The 25,743-nt window shown below is 33.5% G+C and overlaps 1 protein-coding gene across 7 annotated transcripts in view; it reads left to right on the forward strand.

The window, feature by feature from the left end:
- Window positions 1-25,743, forward strand: part of sky (GTPase-activating protein skywalker) — a 68,410-nt gene that overhangs the window by 35,198 nt on the left and 7,469 nt on the right. For all 7 annotated transcript variants that reach the window (XM_077440798.1, XM_077440795.1, XM_077440793.1 and 4 more), the window contains 3 exons: window positions 24,947-25,071; window positions 25,197-25,340; window positions 25,428-25,612. In XM_077440798.1, the coding sequence (XP_077296924.1) occupies window positions 24,947-25,071; window positions 25,197-25,340; window positions 25,428-25,612 (454 nt within the window). The remainder of the gene's footprint in view (window positions 1-24,946; window positions 25,072-25,196; window positions 25,341-25,427; window positions 25,613-25,743) is intronic.

A 25,743-nucleotide genomic window follows, 5' to 3' on the forward strand; every position in this document is an offset into this window, starting at 1 on the left:
TACATACAATGTATTCATAGCCCTTTCTCCTCAGACAGTCAGTTTGGCAACCGTTGTTCGTAAATATTTAAAATGCGAATTTTAAAACGGGGTCCTTAACCTTTGTTTGTCTCGTAACCGTAGACACAACCTTGAAAAGGTTAAGACCCCCATACCGATCTTTACGCCTAGTAGTTGTGACTTATTGCGAAATTAAGCAGTGTAAATACAGATCGTATTTATTATATCTAAAATGTGCCTTTGCGAGACGGACTATTTCTGATTTACTCTGATCGATCGATTCAGCGTTGATCATATGAAGAGCGGTATATGTAAATACATTTGTTTATGATCTTTATTGGCTTGTAGACAAACAAACTGCCGAATAGAAATAACGTACATCATTCAACGGGGAATTTTCTCTGTGACATAACGATTGAATCAGTACATACATATATTTAGACATTTTCCGACTATTTATATACTCGTACTGAATACGCATTGATCGATAGAACGATACTTCTAAGTAGTGAATAAATGTCTCAAAAAAGACATATACGTTGGGTTTACTTATTTTGTTCTCAAGAGATGGAAAATATGAACGGAAGAGATTATGATTTGGTAAATATAATTCTATAATATTAAGTTATATACAGATTAAGGTGTGTTTATACTAGCTCAGCACAGACCGGCAACTGCATATAAATAGCAGTACGAAAAATATTCTTTAGTATATTCTACATGTATGGACAGATTCATATGTTCCGTAATATGTACGTGGCGTAGATGTAACAGCAGGAACCGACAATATCTATTCATATTAAACAGCAGTACATGTCACTGAAACCTATGAAGCAGAGCTAGTTTTCTTTGATCACTGTGGAAATATTCATGCATGCGATACGCCATAGTCATACTAAGAAAAGTGCATATGAATATTTTCTTTTGGAACGTCATATTGTGACAATATTGACTTGATGATACGACGTAAGTAATATTGTATATTCATATAAGCCGATTTTGCTTCGCACTCGTCGATTAAAAAAGAACAAACATGCTGAAAACGGGTGTTGCTGTATAATATGAATAGAAATAGTATTTTCCGTGCTGTGTTGTTTTGTGCCGAGCTGTTGATGTGGAGTGTTGGATAATATACATAAATAGATCTTTACACGAATTAAGAAATAAATGGGAAATCGGCGGAAGCTTCTTTCTCACCTTTTTTTATGATGGGCTATTTGTACTTGCTTACTCGATCTTATATGAAACTGTCGCAATAACAAACGTTTAAATTCCGAAAATACTGACAGAAAGAGGTCGATCTGAATATGATCAAAATCATGCCAGGAAAAAAACATATTTTTCACTTTTCAAGTCCTAGTCTTTTGTGTGCCTCAATTGTTTGCTCACCTTCAACTTTTCAACCTCTTGACATACGTTGTATTGTATCCTAACCAAATTTTTCTTTTATGTTCAATTTCGTTTACTCAATCACCATTCAAATGCTTTTCTGAAGAAACGGTTTGTCCATGATAACATACTGGTTCAATAAGTCATCGACGTGTGCAAGTATTATGTATATGTACATACATATGTATGAAGAAGTGTTCGATGAAGGAGCACGTGAGTATCAAAGCATCGGTCGAGTTTATTTCGGCTTGGCGTCACGCGGCCGCACTGGGTGAAGGTCGCGTGCCGGCCTCATCGTCTTCGATGTCGGTCTGCGTGCCAGACGTGTGCCACCAGCTCTCGTGGTAACAACCTCACTTCCGAAACGACTCTCGTATGTCTTGTGGTGGTCAAGAAACCAGTTGTGGCCGATCTGTTTATCGATGGCGCAACTCGAACGTTGTGCACTGATGTAATGTAGAGCAGGTTGGGTTAGGTGGCAGAAGTTCGAATATGAATTTGGAAGTACATACATATGTACATACTTACATAATCTGAATTAAAAGTTTTGTCAAAGCAATCAATGAATTTTCCAGGGAAATTCGTAAACTTTTCGTACGTGACATTGTTGCCTAGGTAACGCATGCGAGCATTGTATTAATTCGATATAACGCTTTCGGCAAAATTGTCAAACATTAACACGACTTTAAAACTGGAGGTTTTTATAAAAAAATATTTAGCACAGTCTGCACATAGTCAATTGAGTAGCAGTAAATTGAAGAGCCCTGCCTATCTGAACAGTTATACGATTAATTTGCGATATGTACGCCACGAAATTTTTCGATCGAGTTCTAATATTTATTACCTACATATGTACATATGTACTACTGAACTTTTCATTAGTAATGGCTTGACACATATTTGAAAAATTATTTCTCTATGTCTATGTAAAAAAAACTTCTCTATGTACAAAAACTTTTGGAAGTATTTTTCCATATTCGACATCTCTATTGCGAATGTTTTTAATCTGTAATCGGCGGACCAAATTTGAATAAATTTCGTTTCGACTAGTTTCGACTTTTTTACATTATTTCCTACAATTTAGCTTTAGTGATATTACAAATATACTTTATACATTGCGTAACTGTGGCTAAGCATATATGTATGTATGTATGATAAATATAACAATAAATTCAATAATAAAAATAAAATATGATAAATAAAGTAATTATAAAAATAAAATAAAAGTAAAATATGAACAAATTATAAAATAAGAACATATTTGCATTCTCAAATTAAGCAATTCTTCAACCTGATCAGCAAATTTTAAATGAAGCAAATCTAAGCTAACAGAAATCTGGTTGAGAAACTTCATCAAATTGGCACGTGCCACAGGAGAAGAGAACAAACTGCGGCATCTAATGTACCCGTGTTGCCTGATAATATTGAAACTTAATTCTGCAAGAATTTGAGGATGGCTCACCAAACCACCTGGTAATTTGTAGAAATGTCTTAGACATGGCTAAAATATATATATGTATATATTTTTAAATATAAGTGTAAATAATTTCGGAATATTATTACATCTATTATATATTTTCGAAAGAGCCTTTGTATGTATGTATGTAAGGTTTGTTGGTAATCGAAAAATAAATCAAAGTTTCTATGACGACGATTCGATATGGTTGAACTTGAACTTGAATTGAATTTGAATTTTTTTTTTCGATTCCAATAAATTTAATAAAAAAAAATGAATATTTCTATTAGATTCGCCATGTTTAAGCTAACTTTATATTACAAATACTGAGCGAAGCCGGGTAAAACAACTAGTCTTTAATAAACCTATGAAATGAAATCCCAAGAGAAATACAGAAACACTTCCTAACTCTTGATAAGTCACCAAAAATATAAAAAAATATTTTTTTTAGTTAGGAGAAATTTGTGTATGGCAGTGCCCATTAAAAACGAGCTGTCCGTTCCTATAACTATCCTGAAATTTTTTTACCATTATCCTGTAGTGTTGATTTTCAGCAAGTAATCACTTGTTGTAATGTAACAAATCCACGTTCTCAATTTACAATTCGTTGTCATAGATTAATATTTACGATTAGAAAATTTGAATTTTAATACAATATTGAAATAAAAATAGAATAATATTCGAATAGTTTTATATACATACATATATCGAATATTCAAGTATTACATTAGGACCATTTAAAACAAGTACGAGTTTATTAATTTATTAATAAAATGCTTAGAAACGTTCATACTACCTTCCGTTTTCAAATAGTGTACATAAATGTAATATTTTCCTAGCGTACTAAAATGAAAACTAAAGCTTATCGATTTTCCTTGTTTCCCCTCACGTTATGATTCATTACAATATGTACTCTGTGGGGTTATGAATCATTGAAAAATTTGCTTACTATACGTTGATCTAAAGTTCGACTAACTCTAAATTGTTAATCTCATATTGTACATCGTTCTCAAATTTCAAAGTCGTAAACTTAGTTGTTTATGAATTATTGATTAACTTCCAGTATTTGAACATTGATTCAAACAAATTTATTCTGCGATTAGTCCAAGTCGTCGCTAAGGAACAGTGGATACAATTGCACGCAGTTTTCAACAGTTTTGTTATAAACAGTTATATAAATCATTTCGATTGACACGTTTTTCCATTTTTTATTTTTCTCGATTTTCCACCACGTTAATGCTCGGAAACTTTACGACCTTCTATACATCGTGACGCGGGAGTTTTCGCCTGCGAATAAACCGACCGTTAATACGGTGTCGCAAAAAGGTTTTTTAGCGTGTCATACATAATTGACCTTTCGAAACTGGATGCGAGCGTCGGAAAATTTAGATGAAAATATCTCTGAAAATTCCCACACACTTTTGAAACTGGTTCATAATACTATCATAGATACATACATACATACTTACGTACATACATATGTATGTGCGTTCGACAAACACGCCAGTCTGCTATTACTTTATTGTCTATTTAAAGAATAAAAATATGCGTTCTCTTATTTTTAGCTTTTATCTTTTCGCATCCGAGCGTTCAAATGTTTACGTAATATTTACTGCCGAGGAAACCTTCGCTGAATGTTATTAATAGCATTAATTTTTTCATTTTCTGTCGTTATCGACTGGTATGAAATGTTCGTGCGTTTATTTTGCCATACGAAGTGAAGATGACTTATGCATTAATTGTACATAATATTTGCGAAAATTCCCATTTATCCGGCTAATGTATGCAAACGGATTTTTCCGCCCATTTAATGGTGAACTCCTTTCTATTATCATTTTAAACGCATTTTCACGTTATTTAACATGAAAGCGAGATGTATGTACATACTCTGACTCTTGAATACGTGAAAAATCATTATATAGCGATTTTCACATAAATCGACCTTCGTTTTGTATGCAAAACTTAATTTACGGAATCTACATTGTATTTTAAATGAACTTTGATTAGCCATAACCACTGTAGCATGAATGTAGCACAACTATGCAAATCATATAATGGTCAACAGTTCAGTTTTATCAATGATTGAAATCGTTACATGGAATATTAAGGTCTATATAATGTATAAACAGACCAAGTGTTATTCATATAAACTACATATGTATATTGTATACACATGTAGTACATATGTAGTTATGAATGTGTGTATGTACATACAATACATTTCTCATTTTGAAAATTGATACCAATATTTGTTCAACCACTCCCTGTGATCCGCCATATACATACATACATACATACATATTGTATAGTACTTGAATGTAACAACGTATCGATTTATTTATATACTGAAAACATTTATACATTCAACTATTCACATTATTTTTTAATATATATAAAGAATGTTGAAATTGGAAAGACTTTAATTTGTATGTATTATGTAGTGCAGCGGTTCCTAACCCTTTTTTAATCGCGTACCACTTGATAGTACATTACGCTCAATTGTACCACCATATAAAATTTAATGTATTTCATGAAATTTGTTATTGCAAGAGTAATTACATATAATATAGGTAGTATTTGAATTGTAAGAAATTTGAAGATAGGTAGAACAGTAGACGATCATCGATTTTCGAGACGAGACGATTTTCGATCATCGACTGTAAATATTGACGTCGACTATGATTAATGATTTATTAAGATAATGTTTATTAATTATTTAAAAAATATTTCTATTTTTATGATTGTAAATCGTTCATTCCTGAATGTCCGTCATTATTGTTTTTTTTTTTCACGTACCACCAACCATCAACTGCGTACCACCAAGTGGTACGCGAACCACAGGTTGGGAAACGCTGATGTAGTGTATTTCCATACAACTTTCCATTAATTTGTATGGAAATACACATACAACTTAATGGAAAAAAAAGAAAATGACATGAATGAATTTGTGTGTGTATAAGAAATAACGTAATTAATATATTTATCTACTTCGTTATATTACTAGTTCGTAGGAATCATCCGGATAAGTCTTCTCATGTACATACATATACCAGTGGCGTGCCGTGAAAATCTCCCCGTTTTTGTTCCACAGCCTTACTTTGTGCGCGAGCAGGATACAAGAGGACTCGGTATGACGTCACCTAGTCTCTCTAATATTCTGCTCTGGCACACAAAATAAGGCTGTGTGACAAATACAGGGAAATTTTCAAGGCACGCCACGCAACTGATATATACTGTAAATATGTACATATGTATTTATGTTACAGTCCAAGTGTACACTTTGTACGTTTGTGAACATACTAGTTTGTTCATACACGAACCAATTTGGTCAGTTATAGTGTACACAAAAGAACAAATTGACGAACGAACCAGTTTTTTCATGCACAAATTATTTTTAATATTAGCGGAAAAGGGAATCATAGCAATCTTGCAGTGCGTTCGACAGGATTTCCCATTTTAAATACGTGGCGTTTTCACAGCTCAAAAGTTTTGTCAGCTTAAAGTGTCATTCGACACTTAGTGGGAGTCTATTTGAAGATAGCTTTTGACTGATAACAGAATTTTCAAAATCAAACTAGAATTTTCATGAACGCACTGGAGTGAAGTATACATAGTTTCATTCCTGAAATGAGTAGATTCTTCTTCATTCCTTTTTACAAGCATTTTATTAGCTTCACTCTCTTCAATGATCTTCATGCCCGTCAAAAATTATGATCTGATTTTGAACCACTTCCACTCACTCTTAAGATCGCTTTGATATCTTAACAACATACTAGGGGGGCTAGCTAACATTCAGATAAGCAAATGTCTCCGAAATTAAGCTAGAGGAGGTTGATCATTAACGAACTCATTAAAATTTAGATCGGAACCTATTAATATAATAGCGATAATCGTGATCTATATAAATGATTTTTATCTTTTAGGTTGGGTTTATTCCGGCATTCCTGGGTTGGGCAAAGTACGGCATTCCTGTCTTATCTGACTATCCCGTTACAGAAATTTTAATGAACTTGTTACTCACGTATATGAATGTGAGAAAGTGAATTTGATTATTGCGGGAACTACATTGATAGGCGAGGTACATAACAGTATGTAGTTCGTTTTTCAAAGTTCGTACTGGAATCAAAGTCGCAGTTTATATATACAAATAATAATCGTGCATATATTCTATATACATACATACCTATACATACATATATTTTGCAAATGTAGTTCTTATCTCGCTGCCGGCCATGTGCTCGAGTTTGATAAAAGCTACAACTTGATCATCGACCTCAATAAACGCAGACGCTAACAGCCACTCGTGTGAAAATTCGCCGTTGGATTTTCCGCCGCATTTTCACTCGCACATTAACTATAATTTTGCGGGTAAACTTCATAATTAAATCGCGGTCGATTTCAGCTCACACATTCAACTTGCTAAATTCGCATCCCCCGCTCCGCTCTTGCGTCGTCGTTCCAGTTCATCGAGCAAATTACCCCGCATCGATGATTTTCTATTGTTTGGTTTTGTATTGGGGAAAATTTAATAACGGTTTCCCCGATTGAGTTTCAATCACCGACCGACGATAAATCATTGGTCTCGTTTAACGCACAATAATTTCTTTCCACCCCATCCCAATTCATGTTTCCGAACGAGCGATGCGTACGTTTTCCCATAATTTAATAGCTTGCGGTGTTTGGCGTGTATAAATAAATTTAACGGATAAACTCTACTTGAAGTTTCCATATATTTCACGCGTTTCGAAATTAATTCCAGTTGCCTAGTTCGGTTTATGGCGTCTACTTTGTCTTAATTAGCAAAAGCCGATTTTCTCCGCGCACAATTTTCATCAGACATTTAATTCCGCTGTAATTCTACAGGGCTGTTTTTGTATTTCACACTTAGTGAGATTTGTTTTCGAGTCTAAAGCGCTTGAAGGTGTTGTTTAAAGTGACGAGAGCCATCTGATATCTGGGATAATTTCCGGTCTCTCGCTTAATAACCTTCCGCGTCACTTCTCAATCCTCTCAGAATTATATATTTTCTTTGTCTTCTCCCTTTCTGTATCTACCATAATCACATTAACACTTTCCCCCTAATAAAGACAGATACATCTATCGTATCGGATTTGAACGAACTTATACAAAAAGAATGGAACCCTCATAATCAGTGTAATCATATACATACATATATGTACTATTACGAAATTTTATGAGTTTGCTTTAATGAAAATCTACATTACAAAACCATACATGTCTTCTTCTATAGTAAGTTTCACATATCGTTGTCTTACTCGACTTCTTAAGAAGGCGATTCTTTTGTAATTTACTCACTAGCTCATAAAATAATCATATATCTAATATGATTATTTTATGTACATACATATGTACATTCCCTGTTCCAATGTTTCGAACATTAAATTTTCAAATTGTATTCTAATAATGCACCCAACGATATTTCATCGGCCTATAAGTCCGTAATAAATAATATTACCTATGGGTTATTTCCATTGATGTATAATACACATAGATGGGCCCTGACGTGTGATTTTGGTCGGAGATCTTGTCTTCACTAACTGAGGGGTGCGGGGGGTTTAACTAGCGGGGAAGTTGGGAAAAAAATGTTTTTTTTTTTCCCTACGACGCAGCGGTACCTACTGTGGAGGTAGAAACTGTGCATGCGCCATGTATTTTGCATGCGCCAAAAGGGAGACCAGTATAAGACGTGAGGGCGGATCTAGTGTATTATATATCAATGGTTATTTCACTGAAAAAATTAGCGGAGACTCAAAGTAAGTTGATTTTTTTTGCATTTACTGCATTTTGCACTGAATTTTTCGATTTAAATTTATAATAGAGTGTACGAATCCGTATACCAGTGATCATCATCATCATCATCATCATTCACAGCCATTCACCATCCACTTTTCACCAGCCTTTCCAAAATGCTTTCATTCGTCTCCGTTTTGAACTGTCATCCATCCTACCCCCCACATTTTTATGATTTAATCCACCCATCTGCCCTGCAACCTTCCTTGTACCCTTTTAAATTCTCTCGGGCACCATTCGAGCACTTATTTCGTACATCCATCGTCCGTTTTTCTAGCTACGTGACCATTGCCATTTCAATCTCTTCACTTCAATCAACCACAGTTGTCATACTTCTAACCCACGTATTTCGTTTTCTATCTATCCTTGTTATGTCAAGCATACAGCGTTCCACACTTCTTTGAGTGCACTGGACCTTATGTAGCATTCTGGCGTTCAATTACCGAGTTTCGCACCCATACACAGTGACATTTTAGTCTATAAAAGACCACACCTATGCCTGTCCATCCAAATGCATTGAAAAAAACTCCAACTTCCCTGTTTCTCATCTGGTGTGTATCAAACCACAAATGCGTGCATCAGGTCACTAATAGTATTATACTTTGATTTAGAAATTAAAAAAAAATATATCAATTGAATGGTTTGCTTTATACATACATAGGTGTGTGGTTAAAATAATATCGTATTCTGCTCGACACACCTGTGCAATTATATTACCCCCAAAACGATTATTTTCCCATAAAATATTCATATGAACTGCTTTGCGTGACTCTTCCTTACAACCCTCGCAAAGCGAACAATGAATCACTCTGAAAAATATGTATGTTTTATGTCTGTAACAAAAAATTCTATAATACCTCATACACATTGAATAATACATAATCTGAGGTTATTTGTATTTCTATAAAAAAAGTAACACATTTTCTTACAGTTAAAGTTTTCTTCGAATAGGGAAAAGGACTTAAAAAAAAGTTTCTTAGAACGTGTACGCACACTACATTTTCCCAACCGTGACTCCCCTGGATCGATACTCCCCGTTTCCACCCCGGTCTCCTTCCTCATCGGACATACATAGTAACAGTCCTTGCTAAAGCATATTATAGTCACGCAACCCATACCTCATGACTCACACGTGAAAACCGCTCACTTTTCCAATGAAAAGAATAAAACATAACGCATATTCATCAGACCCGTGCGATAATTCTGCAACGACGCGTGATGCAAATAGTTTTAGCAGATGAAAGCCCGTGCAAATTTGGCCTTTGTGCGAAAAGACCACCATAAAAATATCAACGGTGCCGCCTGCTTTGCAAATCTACGAATTTTTATTATACTCTCGTATTGACATGCAAATGGTGCGTTTATTTCCGCCATTGTTTATCTCGGGGTTGTTTATTTTGCGTTGATTAGTTCTGTAGGTATGTATAATACATGCTAGGTACGTTCGGCAACCTTGTTTTGTCACATTGTCGTACAAACACATACGGTTTGTTGAATATTTCCACTTCTATCTCCTATCCGACGCATTGATATGCAAATTGAAAGACGACGGCTCAACAATCTCTAACGCCGATATATACACGTAGATACGTCTCTTGTATAAAATTGAACATGTAAAAATATTCCGGAATTATGTACATATTCACCACATTTTTCTTTGCCCTCTATTATTTTGCTCTCTTGTTTGAATTTAACTTTTTGAATTTTTGCGGGTCGGTTCGCCCGTGGCAAATCGGCTTTCAATTAAACTTCGATTTGCATATTCTACGAGACCTTTGTGTGGCGGTAGCTTGAATTTAAATTAACGTTTCAAACTCTGGAAACCGTACAAATTGGGCAAAAGTCTAAGGTAAAGTTTTCATTTACTAATATCCATAGATATATAAAAAAAAGTCGAATCCTTTCAAACAATCCTTATTGGAATTGAATTTCTGAAAATTAACGATGCTATTGATTGGTTCTGAGGTTTTCTCGTAACGATCAAACGGTTAACTTTTTGCAAATAGAAAATATGACGTGGTTTCTTGTACAGATTGATTCAATATTACAACCTAACGAAATAAAGATTAAATCCTATTTTATGTACTACGCTAATAAAAATGTCTATACCCTTCAGGTATAAACACAGATTACCTAAACACAATCTGCTTTAGGTCATCGACTTTAGAGAGTCTTTAATTAATATTATGTATTAGATGTATTATGAACATTTATAAGGATTGTAAATAGGTTTTTGAGCTCTTTTTCCTATTATGCTTTAGATTAACATTAGAATAATATAATACTGTGATTACTAACCAAATTAAATTAAATTGTAAAATAGAAAATGATCAGTAGATCAGTAGCTATTAAAATAGATATAAGATGTATTGTGAACATAATTTCGTAATAATAAAAAGCATTTAAAAATCAAAAAAATGTACTACGCTAATAGAGTACTCTTTTTCTCCCGTTAATCGCTTAATGCTGCGGTCTTCAAAGTGGGTTTTGTAGAACCCTTAGGTTTTGCAAAACCTTTGAAGCATTACTCAAATAGAAAATCATGAAAATATTATTAATAAAATTTTAAGTTTTAAACGAAACGTGTATCTAAATTGACCTTATAGTAATACGGATTGGATTCAAAAAATACATAGCATACTTTTTTCGTACTTTTATGAATTAAATAAATCTAAATTCGAACGGTAAGTATCAATATTTTCAAATACGAATAAAATAATCTTGAAGTACTAATTTATGATTATATGTACCTATAATAATTTTCTAGTTTTCTAAATATGTAGAGTTATCCTAAATTTGGACTGCTTGAAAAATATCAACCAAGTGATTACCGAGGGTTGCAAACCGCTGGCCTCTTGTAATGTATACCATAAATATTTGTCTTTTTTTATATCAAAGATCTTACACACAGCTTCCGCAAGTGAGCCTATTCTGTGCTTATGTATTTATTTTTGAAATATTTCCTTACTTAAGATTAAGCTTTTCGTCGATTATGATCCACATTTTTCTGGGCAGTTCCACTGTTTATTGATGTATTTATAATACGGAATGTATTTTTTTCTTTCATATTTACCATGGTGCCATTACAGGTTTTCCCCATGACGTCCCCAAGAGGTGACAGGGTAGGTGGCCAATGTGTCGAGGAACCGTTTTAGCAATGAAATTTATTTATTAATATATTATACATATGTATGTATATGCCAGGAAAGCCTAATAGGTAAACCCCAATAAATTTCCTGGCCGATTTTAAACGATTACACATCATAGATACAGAGTGGGAAGCATTTTATTATATCAGAAAATTCGAGATGCTTATAAACTTGAATTTTCGAGAGATAAATCAGATAAATTGGCAAACTCTGATAGGAAACGATCGAGCTGGAGTCACATATCCAAGGTCTGGCCAGCAACACTGGGCCAGAGCTCGAAGACGCGACCCTCCCAGTTGTTTATATTAGTATTATGCCTGAATTGAATCTGAATTTTAATCCATTTTAATATTATCATTATAGTAGTTCTGCATGGATACCGATCCTTTGGATGACCGTACACCTCATTCCATTATCCAGATTAAACAGCTAACTCATTAATGAATTTTCAACTTGCAAATTCTTGTAGGTATATCAGACGTTATTAAAGTTGCTCGGAAAGATCTAAGGATCTAGTTAATTTCCTGTGTCTAAATGTCACATAATTTAGTTATTGTAAAAAAAATCATAAATATTTTATCACGCCTACAATCCAATCCAGACCCCACCCCAAACACGTCACAATATCAATTCCAACGGTTGACGTGCTCGAATTTAATAGATGCAATCTATCTGTCTACTTCACATGTTCGATGGAGCAAACGTGTTCAGAGTTCAAAGACAGTATGTATTCTGTTGACTTCATTATACATAAAGTCGTTTGAACCTCTATACTGCTTACTTCAAAATTAAGCATTGCGTCACTTCGAAAACTCGTTCTCTACCTAAATGCAAGGAATTTGGCTGGCATTTTTTTTCGTTCAATCCTCAATCCATAAATTGACTTTTGCATCTAAATTTACATATCCACTCGGATAAATTGTATCGTGTAAGAGCTTATATGTATGTTTATGTCGCATGGCTTAGTTAGCCAGACACATAGACGTGTGTGCAAAGCTATGTAGTTCTGGGTACGTCATACAATTGTCCGCCCCCACGGCCCTCATTATAAATAGCCGTTTGTGGTCGACAGTTTGTCTCTTCAGATTATATATGAATACTGTTGCTTAGTAATTAATGCAAACCACTTTTAATTATCAAATAGCTCCACGATAGTTCAAAACTTAAGAATTAATTCTTTCATTTTTATAAATATTCAAAATCGATCATTCATTTTGTCTTAATCTTTCTTCAACATCAACATTTTTTCGCTATAAAATATAATATTATGTAAGTATATTCTTTGTATTCTTCGTATCGCTTCCAATCTTGTGCCTGAGGGTGGCACTTCACTTGAACCCACCCTTGACACGAATCTGCCTCTGTCGTTCACAATGGGTTTCCAGAGAGGAAAAGCACTTTTTTAATGGAGAATCTATTTTTGGAGACTGGAATGAAACGTAAAAAAAGGCAACACAACATTTAACACAACAGATGAGACTATTGTCAAGTTGGCGTTTATTTCACATTTACGTTAATGCAAATATGTATAGGCGATGAGAATTTTATTGCTAAAAACTCTTCGATTATTTGAAATTGCATTTGTATCACTAGAAAAGTTTGAATAAAAAATGACAATGGTACAAAGTCATACTGAGTTACTATTTTAATATATTTAAGTGTTATGGTACAGAACGATCACTAATTTATCCACAATTTTTATAATACAGACTATGAAATGAAAATAATATCGAATCCGTTTTAAATAGATATGTTCTGCTATAAATACTTTACTACTTGAGCTTTGGATGATTTTAAAACATAACTCATTCGCTTCGTGGCACAATTTGCCAAATTTATCTGACGTACATCTATAATATTTTCTTATCATAAATACAAGAAAATGTAAAATATAAAAGTATTCGCACCCTACTTATCAATAGGCTTGCCATTGATAATATTTTTCTTTTTAAAGTACTCGTTTTATATGAACATTTTCATGTAATTGTGTGATATGGGGATGAGTATTTCTCCAGTAGCTTCTCATTGTCTTCTGGAATGTATAAAAAATAAAGAAATACATAGTAATATACACTTGACACTTTCTTCTTTTTCGGTGCGCTCCATTCTTCCGACAATTTCTCGAGACTTGTTTTCTTAACTTTTCGTGTACTTGATCAGTAGTTTGTATATTGTATACAAAAATGATTTATTATTATACATGTATGTAAAATCTTTTATATGCGAGACATGTTGTAATCATTGATAGATTTTTAAGCTATTAACACACCTTTAAAATATTTTAAAACGTTTTAAAATCAATTATTACCATCTTATCTAGTTAATCTCGTATAATAAGTATTTCACTATGTAAAGCATTTTCGTGTGTTCATATACATATGTTACAGTAAATGTTTATTTTCAGTTTTAATATATTCGAACTGGCGTTTTAGATCATTCATATTCAAATACAATTCAATAGTAAATTATATCTCTACAAGCGCAAATACATGTTCAACAATGCCCATCACTTGTTATATAACAGTTGATCTTTGGCAGCTCTGATGTTTTTACGAATGCTTTAAAATTCAATACTACAATATTAGCTGGATATTAAGAATAAAGGTAATGAAAGCCGTATAACGATAACTCTAAGATTGTTCAAAACAAAAATGTGACTTTCCAACTCAATTTACTAGTCGAATAACGTTTTCACGAAAACTTAATACAGAGGTATTTTCAGTTGCAATGTACTTTGACTAGTTGCGATATAATTCGCCATATGAACCAAGTTACGTGGGTTAGACGGAATATATTCCAACTAGTCAAATATATTTCAACTGAAAATACACTTCGACCATAACGCTAGTTGCCACCAGGTTAGATAGAATATATTCCAACTAGTCAAAATATATTACAACTAGAAGACACACTTCAACTGTAACATACATATTAGGGGTACCGGAAAGAAATCCATTTTTTTTTGCAGATCAATTTTTTTTTTCATTTTTTCTTTTTTTTTGCACATTTTACTCCAAAATATAATCTCCTCTAATTTTCATGACTCTTAACCATCTTTTTGTCGATATTTCAATCCTTTTCTTGAAAAATCTTGCCAGTTTTGAATTAATAAATGTTAATAGTTGGTTTACCACATCACTCACGCTGTTGAATTTTTTTCTTCTTAATGTGGCCTCCATGGAACTAAACAGGTAATAGTAAGAAGGAGCGAGGTTTGGTAAATAAAAAACCATTAATAACCATATTATGGTTTGAGGTATAAAAAGGATAGCGTTTTTCCCTGAAAAATGAAAAAAAAACCACGTGTTTCATCACTCTTCTTTTTCGTGCGTGCAGGACAAAAACCATTGTTTGTTTTTCCGATCCTTTAAAATGTTCCTATATTCTCTGTGATAGTTCTGTGGTAATTTATAAGTTTCTGTGATAGTTCTATAATTCGATAATTTTTTGTGGTTATTAAAAACATAGATAGAGTAAAAATGGATTTCTTTCCGGTACCCCTAATATATACCACCTCGACGACGAAATGCACCGAAAACGTTGGAAAAACGAGGCTTGAAAAATTTCAAGTTGGTGAAACGAGGTAGACCCCTTATTTTTATATCAAGCCCTATTCAGGCATCAGACAATAAATAAATAAAATATTTTGCCTTCGTCGCCCCTCCTTGTTACGCCACTGCATAGTAATGTACACTTTGCATCTTCTTTTTATAGCAAGCCCTATTCAGGCGTTAGCATCCTCCCAATTTCGGACAATCTGTTAGAATCCTTTCCGACTACACACGAAACCTTCTAAATTAGATAAAATCTGATAGGAAACAGCCGCTGTACATTTACACCATGATTTCAACCAAAAGTCTTTCAGTTTGTGATAAAACACTTTTAAGTAAATCGATAAACCATTTCCATACACAATGATAAACTAATATTTAAAACGTTATTGCTGACTATAGAAAGAACAATGATAAACTAATATTTAAAACGTTCTTGCTGACTATAGAAAGAACAACCACACTTCACTCTTTTTGTCTGACCTTTTCAACTGAACTTTTTTGAAACTTTCTTTTTAAGACTAGCCATATTGTTCAGACATCTTAACAATTTACAAAATGTACAAGTTTTGCACTTGGCCCTATGTCTGTATCTACATATATACATTACTTCTATACATACTCCACTTAAAACTGAAGAACATTTTTCATCGGCAACTCCTTTACATTTTATTCCAATTAACTTGGCGCGCTCATCCTGATTAATAATCCTACCAAAATTACATCAATCCCTCTGCCATTGACGACAGTGACCGACGGCTACACTAAATTTTCACATACCCTGACCTTCTCGATTGACGGCCACTGTGACACTAATTTGTCAGCGCATTTTCCGGACGATATTTTTACATGACCCGCGCCATGTGAGTCTGCCAAAATTTACGTGAATCGGTTATCGCACGCCACACTTACGTAATTATCTCGCACGCGTATTACTGTTTGTTTAGTTAAGAATAAATAACAAAAAAAAAACTAGCATCATTTTCTCACCGGAGGGACGCTGCATCAATTAGCGTCCATAAAAAAGTCGTTATGCGCGACATTTTATACGAGCTGAAGCGCGTGATCCAATTCGCCCATACACCCACCGACAATTCTTCATTAAAACACACTTAACTTTAACCGCTTAATAGACTAGGCCGGCCTCTGTCGTTTTCCCAGCATAAAGAAAACCAAATTAGAGTCTCCCACAATGACTTTGATTTTCAAATGGGGTGTAATTTTCGCTGATCCGTTGACAAAGTAAGCCCTGTTCAGCCCCTTTGATTTAGTGGGGGAGCGGGGCTTCGCGGTTAAATGTACGTAAATACATACATATATGTGTATTTTGAAAAGGGGACAATAAATAAATTGCACAGCTTCTAAAAGGCTTTAGTCTAAAGATTAAAAAAATATTCTGAAAATTTACAATCAATTTTCTAGATCGGGATATTTTTTACTTTTTTGGTGTTCTCTCTCCAAGTTGAAAATTGAAAGATCGCATCATCTGAGTGTCTTCTTCTTTTTCGCTTGCTCAATGCTGAGCGTCGTGGTCATTGGTGTCATCTTGGATTTGATTGACGATCCACCTCCACTCCTCTCGGTTCTGTGCCAAGTTAAGGCAGCGTTAAGGGACGATCCCGCCAGTTCCTTGATTTGGTCAGACCATTTCTTGGGAGAGCGTCCTTTTACTCGCCTTGCTTCCAACGTTCCGGTGACTACCAGCCTCTCCAGACTCCACATTATTCCTGGCCAAAGTATGAAAAAATCATTTTCCTATATAATGTGGAGTCTCTTTGAAACTGCTAGCTCTTTGAGGACAGAGATGTTCTTGCGTTTTGTGGTTCATGGTATGCACAGCATCCGTCTCCAGCACCATATTTCGAATGCATCTAGAATGTCCCTTTCTCTCTTTTTCAGGGTCCATGTCTCGACTCCAACGGGGAACACCAGAAATTGTACCAAACGGATTTTCGTTATTTTCACAATAGAGCGGTTTTTCCATATTTTTATTACCAGACTGACCATCGCCGTTTTCACCATTCCTACTCTTCTGCGGATTTACGATTGGCATCCTCCTTCCTTTGAGATCAAGGTACCTAGGTAAATAAAGTTGTCGACTTCCTCATAGTCTTTTAGAGCGTTGGACTTTATGAGAGTCTCAAATCTTTCAACGAATAGGAATTTGTTTATCTCTAAAACCAGGTGTCTCTTTATCTCTATTCTACGAAGTAGTTCAGCTACTTCATCCTCATTGTTGGCCATTAACGTCGTGTCGTCTGCGAATCTTATATTAGAAATCTTTCTGTCGCATTTTGTTATTCCATCTTCCCATCCGTCGAGTACTCTTCTCATTATGTATAATATTATCTGAATGTAAAGGACTCCATAATTTAGCTAAATTCACTTATTAATGCAATTTTGTTTCTGATTTCATATTCCATCAAAACATATGTATGTATTGGTAACAAGGCCTATCACACGGTAAAGAAAATTACTCGAAGTACCAAATCAGACGTCATTTACCATATTCTACAAATTACTGTTTAGTTTGGTGTGCAATCCTCAAATTCTTCAACGTTCCCGGCCATCTCTAGTACATTAGTTGCCGTAGTTTGTTGTCTTCTCCTGTGGCACGTATTTGATGACTTTGTCATTTCTGCAAGGGCCTCAAATTCCTCAACCAAATATCTGCTTGCTTGGATTTGTTAAATCTAAAATATGCTAAAAGGATTTTTTAATGTGAGATCGTACATGTGTTCTAAGATTGTATTTGTTTTTGTATCCATATTTATTATTGTATCATTTTCTTTTACTTAGCCATAGTGATGACTTGGAGCAATTATGTAATGCCACTGTGGCAAAATTGATAGTAAGATAAAAATAAGATTTCCAATCTAGGTAATGGCAACTGCTTCGATATTTAATTTATATCTTCAGTGGATTATAAAATAAATGGATAAATAAATATGGAAGATAAATAGCCATGGAAGCTCTAAATAACTTTTTTTAAAAACAATTAAGGGAACGTAAAAAAATTACAAATTTCTGAAAAAACCGCTTCCGCCATATATGTAAATGAGCGTTGCGCGCTTTGTATGGGAGTTTCTGGCAAAACATCGACTTTTAGTCAAAACTAATGATAATCGATCCAATTAAACTGTAATAGACGATTATTAAGCATTTTTTTTTTAAATAGTATTTAAGTTAAGCATTTTTTTAAATACTATTAAAAAGTTTTTTGTCGAAAATTTTTATTCCATTTCGTTACGGCCTAACGTATGTGCATATGTATTTGTTTTAAAGAAAAACTCAAATTTTTGATTTTTTTAATATCAAATTCAATCAAAAAACATCACTCTTCAATATACCCTTTTAAAATTCTGCGCCCAAATTGAACCCTTTCCGGAATTAAAACATACGAAATATGGTCCCGGTCGAAAATTGAAGCCGACAAGGGATATTTTTGACAGAATATATTTTAAACGAGACTTGATTAAATTTCGCCGTCGGTACTGCGAATATTTCGCTCGTAAGCCGAGAACAATATAATTTGTTTTGTATGCGTACTTATAGATACACGATTTACGATGATGTTTTGAATTGGCCATTACTGAAGAAAGTGTTACTAGGTTCGTATGCCAAATTATTCCAAGTATTGTTATTGTATATAGACTGTCGTCACGTTCTGGTTCAGTGGAGAGCGTTTAGAAATTCAAGAATACATAATACATACATATATACTTACATTTAAGATCTTTTTCTATCAAACAAAGATGACGGGAACGATTTAAGAGATAAAATAAAACACCTATTTGGCAATGCCATTTTTTTTCTTTTACGGAAACCACTTAATAACTACATATGTTAGATAGAATCGACATGTACACTACTGTGATAAATGTGTATGTATGTAATTGCTTTCTTTCAGATAAATATTTGAAAGCTTATGCATGTAGTTCTTTTCTGATTGCTTACTACTATAAAAAAAAAACAGAATACCGTCGTAAATTTTCTGATATATCCTATCTTCACGATCACTTCAAATTAATATATTGTTTTCTTTTTCTGTTACTTTTACGACATTCGGAGATGAAAGTTGCCGCCATTTTGCCAAAAAGTTTATATTGCGGCTAGCGAAACTTTTGAATGAAGATTTTATCCGCGAGACAGGGCTGCTGTTTCCCAAATTTAATTAGATTTTATTCGCGCCATCGTCGTCTAAACGAAATAACAATTTTCAGAAGCGATTTTATCGTATAAATATACGTGCGTGTGTTCGTTAATAGGATAAACCTATTACGTTCTTCAGTGAAGCTTTTTCCCCTATTTAATTAAAAGGTTTCATATTATTAATTCAAGTACTTTTTTTGTCAAGACGCTTATGTATGTATGCTTTGCCTACGTGAAAACAATCTTAATATAATACTTCGGTTTTTATGTATTTATTATATCCAGATTTATTCGAAGCCGCTTTTACCTAAAAGTGATTTCAATGCTTTTGAAGTTCAACCTACCTACTTGATCCGATTCGAGCAGTACAATTTCTTGCCAATCTCGAGATAAAAACATACATACATATCATTCATGAGTTTTATAACACATATAATTATAAATTCGCGCCAAAATAGACATCAGCGTATAAACGAGCCGTATACAACAATCAATAGGGTCTCGCGACCCATCGATCAATGATCTCTCTGTGCGGAGAGTATCCGATGGGTATAAATACTAAGCGGTTTTGGTATGTGCTTCAGTCGGAGCTGGCAGGCCGACGGATCAAGAATAATTAACTACCACTACTGCTGCGTCTTTCACTTCGATCTCGGAAACCCTTCTACACGTCCACGTTAGAATATGTTTAACCCAATACGTGAATTGCTCATTTCATTAAAAGGCCAAAAAATGTCCAACTCGTGTACAGCGTAAGCTCATTATTGCATATTTTACATATGAAATTGGCAGATACTTTTGATAAATTCACGAAAAAAGCAATATGCTTGCACCGCTCTTCTTTTTTTATTTTATATTTACATGAATTAAACAATTCACAAATTGGGTGTAACACAAATAGAGGTCCCAAATCTGTGCATCCGAATATTTTTTATACGATTTTATTTTTCGACCTATAGCACGTTTGATTATATTCAATGTACCGGATTAAGTCTTTTAAAATTTGAATAATATTTTAACCTTTCTAAAACTTTATTTACATAATTTAAGTTATTTGATAATTGATATTCGAATATTTGCTATTTGATAATTGATATTCGAATATTTGGTGGCTTCAGTCACAACCAAGTGGATTGCTATCCCGACAAAGCCGCGCGCTGTACAATGCTTAAGTAAATTCCTCTTATATTCATATCCAAAAGAAATTAAAACACACTCATAATTAGACATTGGAGTCTTGGAGTGGTTTTTTCAGGAGCCTAATTGTGCTTCACTTTTTGTGCAAAATTATAAAATAATTAGATAAATTAAATTGCGTCTTGAAGAAAAATTCTGGATTTAATACCATTACAAAAATTTGCTCTAAAACTGAAAATATAAATACGATATGATATTATTTTAAATATTAATTATAAATACCATACGACTATTTCGAATATTCACTAACAACCTCGGTCGAACTTTTTTTATTTTATTTTGCACGGCATTTTTATGCGCGAGTTTGTTGGCGTGGCATTGCTGTGCGCGGCTTTGTCGGGCCACTAGTGGATTATTAAACTCTGGCATGCCTAGTCTGCACCGTCACGATCCTTCCCAAAACTCACCCCCTAGTGTTTTCGGTGATATTTTATCGTTGTATTGACATACGTTTGATAGCGATCGATAACGATGATTCTCATATTTGAAGAAATGTTCTTACCATATAGCTTGCTTTTAAAGTGCTTCTTTTGAGTAAACGGAATTGAATGCTGAAAAGATACGTTACAACATATGTACAGTAGTTTCGCTTTCATATACCTATAATTCAACAGACTATTAACGAAAATCATCAAATGTCACAATTTCAATAAAATCGAAATCGCCAGCATATGAACGTTTGCTGTATTTTTGTAGAATTAAAGCTTTCAGCGGCCTTGCTAAAGTTTCGTGGCTTCTGGCCAAACGGCACTGTCGAAGCTTGCTGCAATTATATGCAACTTAATCTGAATCGTTGCCAATCTGTATATTTTTTTCGCGACGTGCAATTCGTCGCCGTTACGTAAAATGCGTGCGTGTGTAGTATATTACCGACACAGTGGCGTATATTCATTACTTTCTCATATGCATCTCGGCGGATTCGCCAGATGCCACCGTGTCAATAATAATCTTTTACACGTGCTGAATATTCAAAGTACAATTTTCGGCCTCTGATCATATTTTATCTCAACACTCAATGGCGATTCCGTTTGCTTTCATTTTCGGAATATTTGGTATTACTTTGTATTATCTTATCGCCGGTTAGAGACAAACTTGATACCAATCGGAAAACTATGACTGTACGTTTACATACATACTTCTGTTTGCCTCTGTCGCTTACCTACACCATTTCGCACATGTATTATAATATGTATTTTGTTGATTTTGAAAAATAATTTGATTGATTATATTACATTTATCAGCTATTATGTATAATACTTAGCGGAGAAAGGGCATTGTTTAGCTAACATAATTTTAATATTTTATTATCTTATACATACATACATATGCATATCAATTGTAAGTGAAAAATTGCGATAATATACCGTTAGTTAATCGTAACGCTTTTATAGTTTGATGAGCTAGTAGTTATAATGTTGACCTGCCAATTTTGTTATTCATAGCCGAGCTTGACATTCATTTTATATTACATTACAATTAATTGTTCGTTTATATCAGTACATCTCAAGCCGGTAGTTGCACGTAAATAGCAGTACTAAAAATATTCTTTAGTTCATTTTATATGGACATATTCATATGCTCCGTAATGTGCTAGTAACGTATCCGAAACAGCAGTAATCGACACGAGTGGCTTATTGGTAGCGTGTATGTTTAGCACCAAGTAATCAGTGGGTTTGATCCGCTATACTGCTGGCTAGATTTAGTGGTATTTGTGACTCCAAATCGATCGTTTCTTATCAGTTTACCAATTTTATCTGATCATTGTTGAAACGGTTCTTCAAAATTGCCAAAAAATCTTTCATGCTGTCACAAATCTTCTGTATTTATTGTATGTACAATAAATTTATGTACAAATCTAAAATCCATAGATGTCTCAATGGATTAATTCTGTAATTAATTCATTAATTAATTTTTATTTCGTGTTCTTCAGCTTCTGGAAATACAAATGATTTATGTAATAATAAAATGCTGCATTGTTTGTAATAAATTTTCCAGGAAGGCGCATTGGGGTCTTCCTGTCAAGCCTTCCTGGTATATATCTATGTAAAAATAAAATAAAATATTATAGAGCAGTACATGTCACCTGAACGTATCAAGCAGTACCCGTTTTCTTTGACCACTGTGGAAATATTCACTTACGTCATAGTGGCGAGTGCAACCGTGCTAATTAAAGTGCTGCCATGTGCATATGAATATTTTCGGAAACTTCAGAGTGTGACAATATTGACTCGATGACAAGCAATATTGCGCTGTATCGTCGCACTCTGAATGTAAGTCGATTTTGCTTTGCACTCGTCCAAAACTTAACAAGTATTAACGTTCTGAAACGGGCGGTGCTGTATAGTATGAATACAATTAGTCTTTTCGTGCAATGTTTGATAATATAAATATACCTTTAATACTTATATAAAAAGCATTACTTTCAACTGTAAATTGCTATATTTTTAAATCGTCATTGTTAAATATAACAAGTATTCTGAAAGTTTTGCTCCAATAGTATATTCATTACCTTCTGCAGCAGACAAAATGGATCACCCAATATCTTAACAAATTAAATAATAATTGTGTTTAGTCTCTGTTTTTTGATGATTAATAATTTAAGCTATTATAATACGCTAAATCAGTAAAATACATATTTTATTTTATTTGTGAACTTCGGGTAGCCTTGAAACTAGCTCATGGAAACGTGTTGTGGATCACGGAGGTTCCATATGCCCCCATAATTAAATTGAAAACTACCGCTGTGTGCCAACTTTCACAATTACAATTCTTATTTTTATTTTAATAGCATTTTTCTAAATTGGCTATCTTCTATATAAACACGGGAGAGGATTTGTAAATGGATCCACGTTTACATTAGCCGTATTGCTCTTATCTTCGATTGTGTATAAATAGCTACTGTTTGACTTTGGCACAATGCTTGCGTTTGATTACCCTTGAAATTTCCATTTTCGATTGGACTAAGTGGTTAAATTAACAATATTTTTAGTTGCTAAGTAGAATATACATACTTGGTAAGATTTAAACATTGTGTAGTCGTTCTCTTTGATCTTTCGTGTTTTTATGGTGTTATGCATAGCCACCATGATTTATTTTTCTAAATAATGTCAACTATATTGTAATTACCCAAATTCTGAATAGTAGAAATAGCTCAGCAGTGAAGTAATATATAAATGTCTGGTGTTTTGTTCTACTTTTTGGCTCAGAAACAAAGTGTATAACATGTGTAAACACGAAAATAATACTCTGGGTGTATAGTTATTATTTGAACGAACATTTGCAATTACACTTTATGTAACGGAATAGTAGTTATTTATCGCATAAATCATTTTGCGTATTTGTAAACTTACATAGCACTTGTATCTAGCCGTCCTTTGATGGTTTCTCTTTGTAGTGCCTAAGTGTTTACTCTCGTATATGATGACTTTTCATAAACAGAATTCACTTGTGGATTTCTTGTGATGTGCGAAGTGTGACCTAAAAAATTATGAAAGAAAACTAAATTTATATAATAATTGATTCCATAAATTTCTGATAAAAAATATTTTCTATTCATCTGTAAATTTTTTTCATATTTAAGCATTTCAAACAAATTCCCAAATAAAATACATAGAGTGGTTCTTAACCAATCACCTCTTGATTATAATTTGTATATTTAAGTACCTGTCTTCGGTATCATGAAAAGGTTTATTACATGAAAAAATACTGGTGCAGCTTTTCAATATTTTAAATGTGTTTTTTTAATGTATGGAATCTAATTTTATCTTCGATACCACAGTTGAATCATAAATATACAACTGAGCTTGTTTGTTTTACTTTTGCTTCAAATTTCTTTTTTTTTTTTTGAAAAAAAAAGATGATAATCCAACGTCAGATGATGGAGTGATTGATAGCGACCAATCTTGGTTTCACATCCAAATAATTGTAATTGGAAAATTGCCAATACTTGCATGTTAATCCGTTAACAAGCTCTGCTAAAAGCTCGTCGACCATCAAAATGCTAATATTTTAATACATAAATTCGTAATGCCTGTTGCGCAAAGATAGTAATTCATATTGACAACTAATTTGCCATTGACATATTTTCACCATCTCTGAAAACATTTGATTATTTGCTAATTTTTAACGAATCAATCAATCAATTAGTCAATATGTATTTATTGACTGTGTATGTATGTATGTATGTTAATATTTATTTGAAATTTCCTTTTCAATAACCTCTTCTTACTTTTTCTTTTCAGAGGAAGAATGTTATCACTGCATGGCGAGTCTTGTAGCTGCAAAGGAAAAGATGTTCATCACACAAACCAAATTATTGTATGAAGTTACGTGGAAAACCGTAATGCAAATTGCAAAAAAACATGCAGTGAGTGTTTATTTTGTAAAATTATACTTGAAACAAATTTATTAGCTCGGCCCGTGTTATAAAATAATCAAAATCTGTGGTGTGATATAAACGTTTTTCATATTCAAAAACACTTTTATTTTCAGAAATCAGCGTGGATTCATATAGGACGATTGTGTGGTGTACGTTCTGAGCGATTGTATGCAGATTGGGAATGGTGGATCCTTTCAGGTTTACCATTTCCTCATTTAGTACGAGTAATGGACTGCTTCTTTCACGAAGGAATAAAAGTCAGTTATTTCGGATAAAATATATACATTTTTATGTTAATCGAATCATGAAAAATGGTATATTATGTAATTTTTTTTAATTTTTAGGTATTTTATAGAGTGGCGATGGCAGTAATTATTTTGTTTCATAAGTTTTCAACAAATCAAAGCTCAGAGTGGATGAATGAAGTGACAAAAAACGGTGTGGAAAATGCTCTTACCAAATTTTGTAAAGATATTCCTGTTTCGCCTACAAAATTATTAAGAACGGCATTTAGCATAAGAGGATTAAGGTAAATAAATCATCCATATTAACGAAATCCAATTATATTGTACATGGTTGGGACCTTAGCAATAGGATATCAATAGCAAATTGAATGATTGAAATTGAAAATTTTCAACAAAACGATTTTAATTTTGTAAT

The sequence above is a fragment of the Arctopsyche grandis genome, chromosome 11 (assembly GCF_051622035.1).
Source record: "Arctopsyche grandis isolate Sample6627 chromosome 11, ASM5162203v2, whole genome shotgun sequence".
NCBI lineage: Eukaryota > Metazoa > Arthropoda > Insecta > Trichoptera > Hydropsychidae > Arctopsyche > Arctopsyche grandis.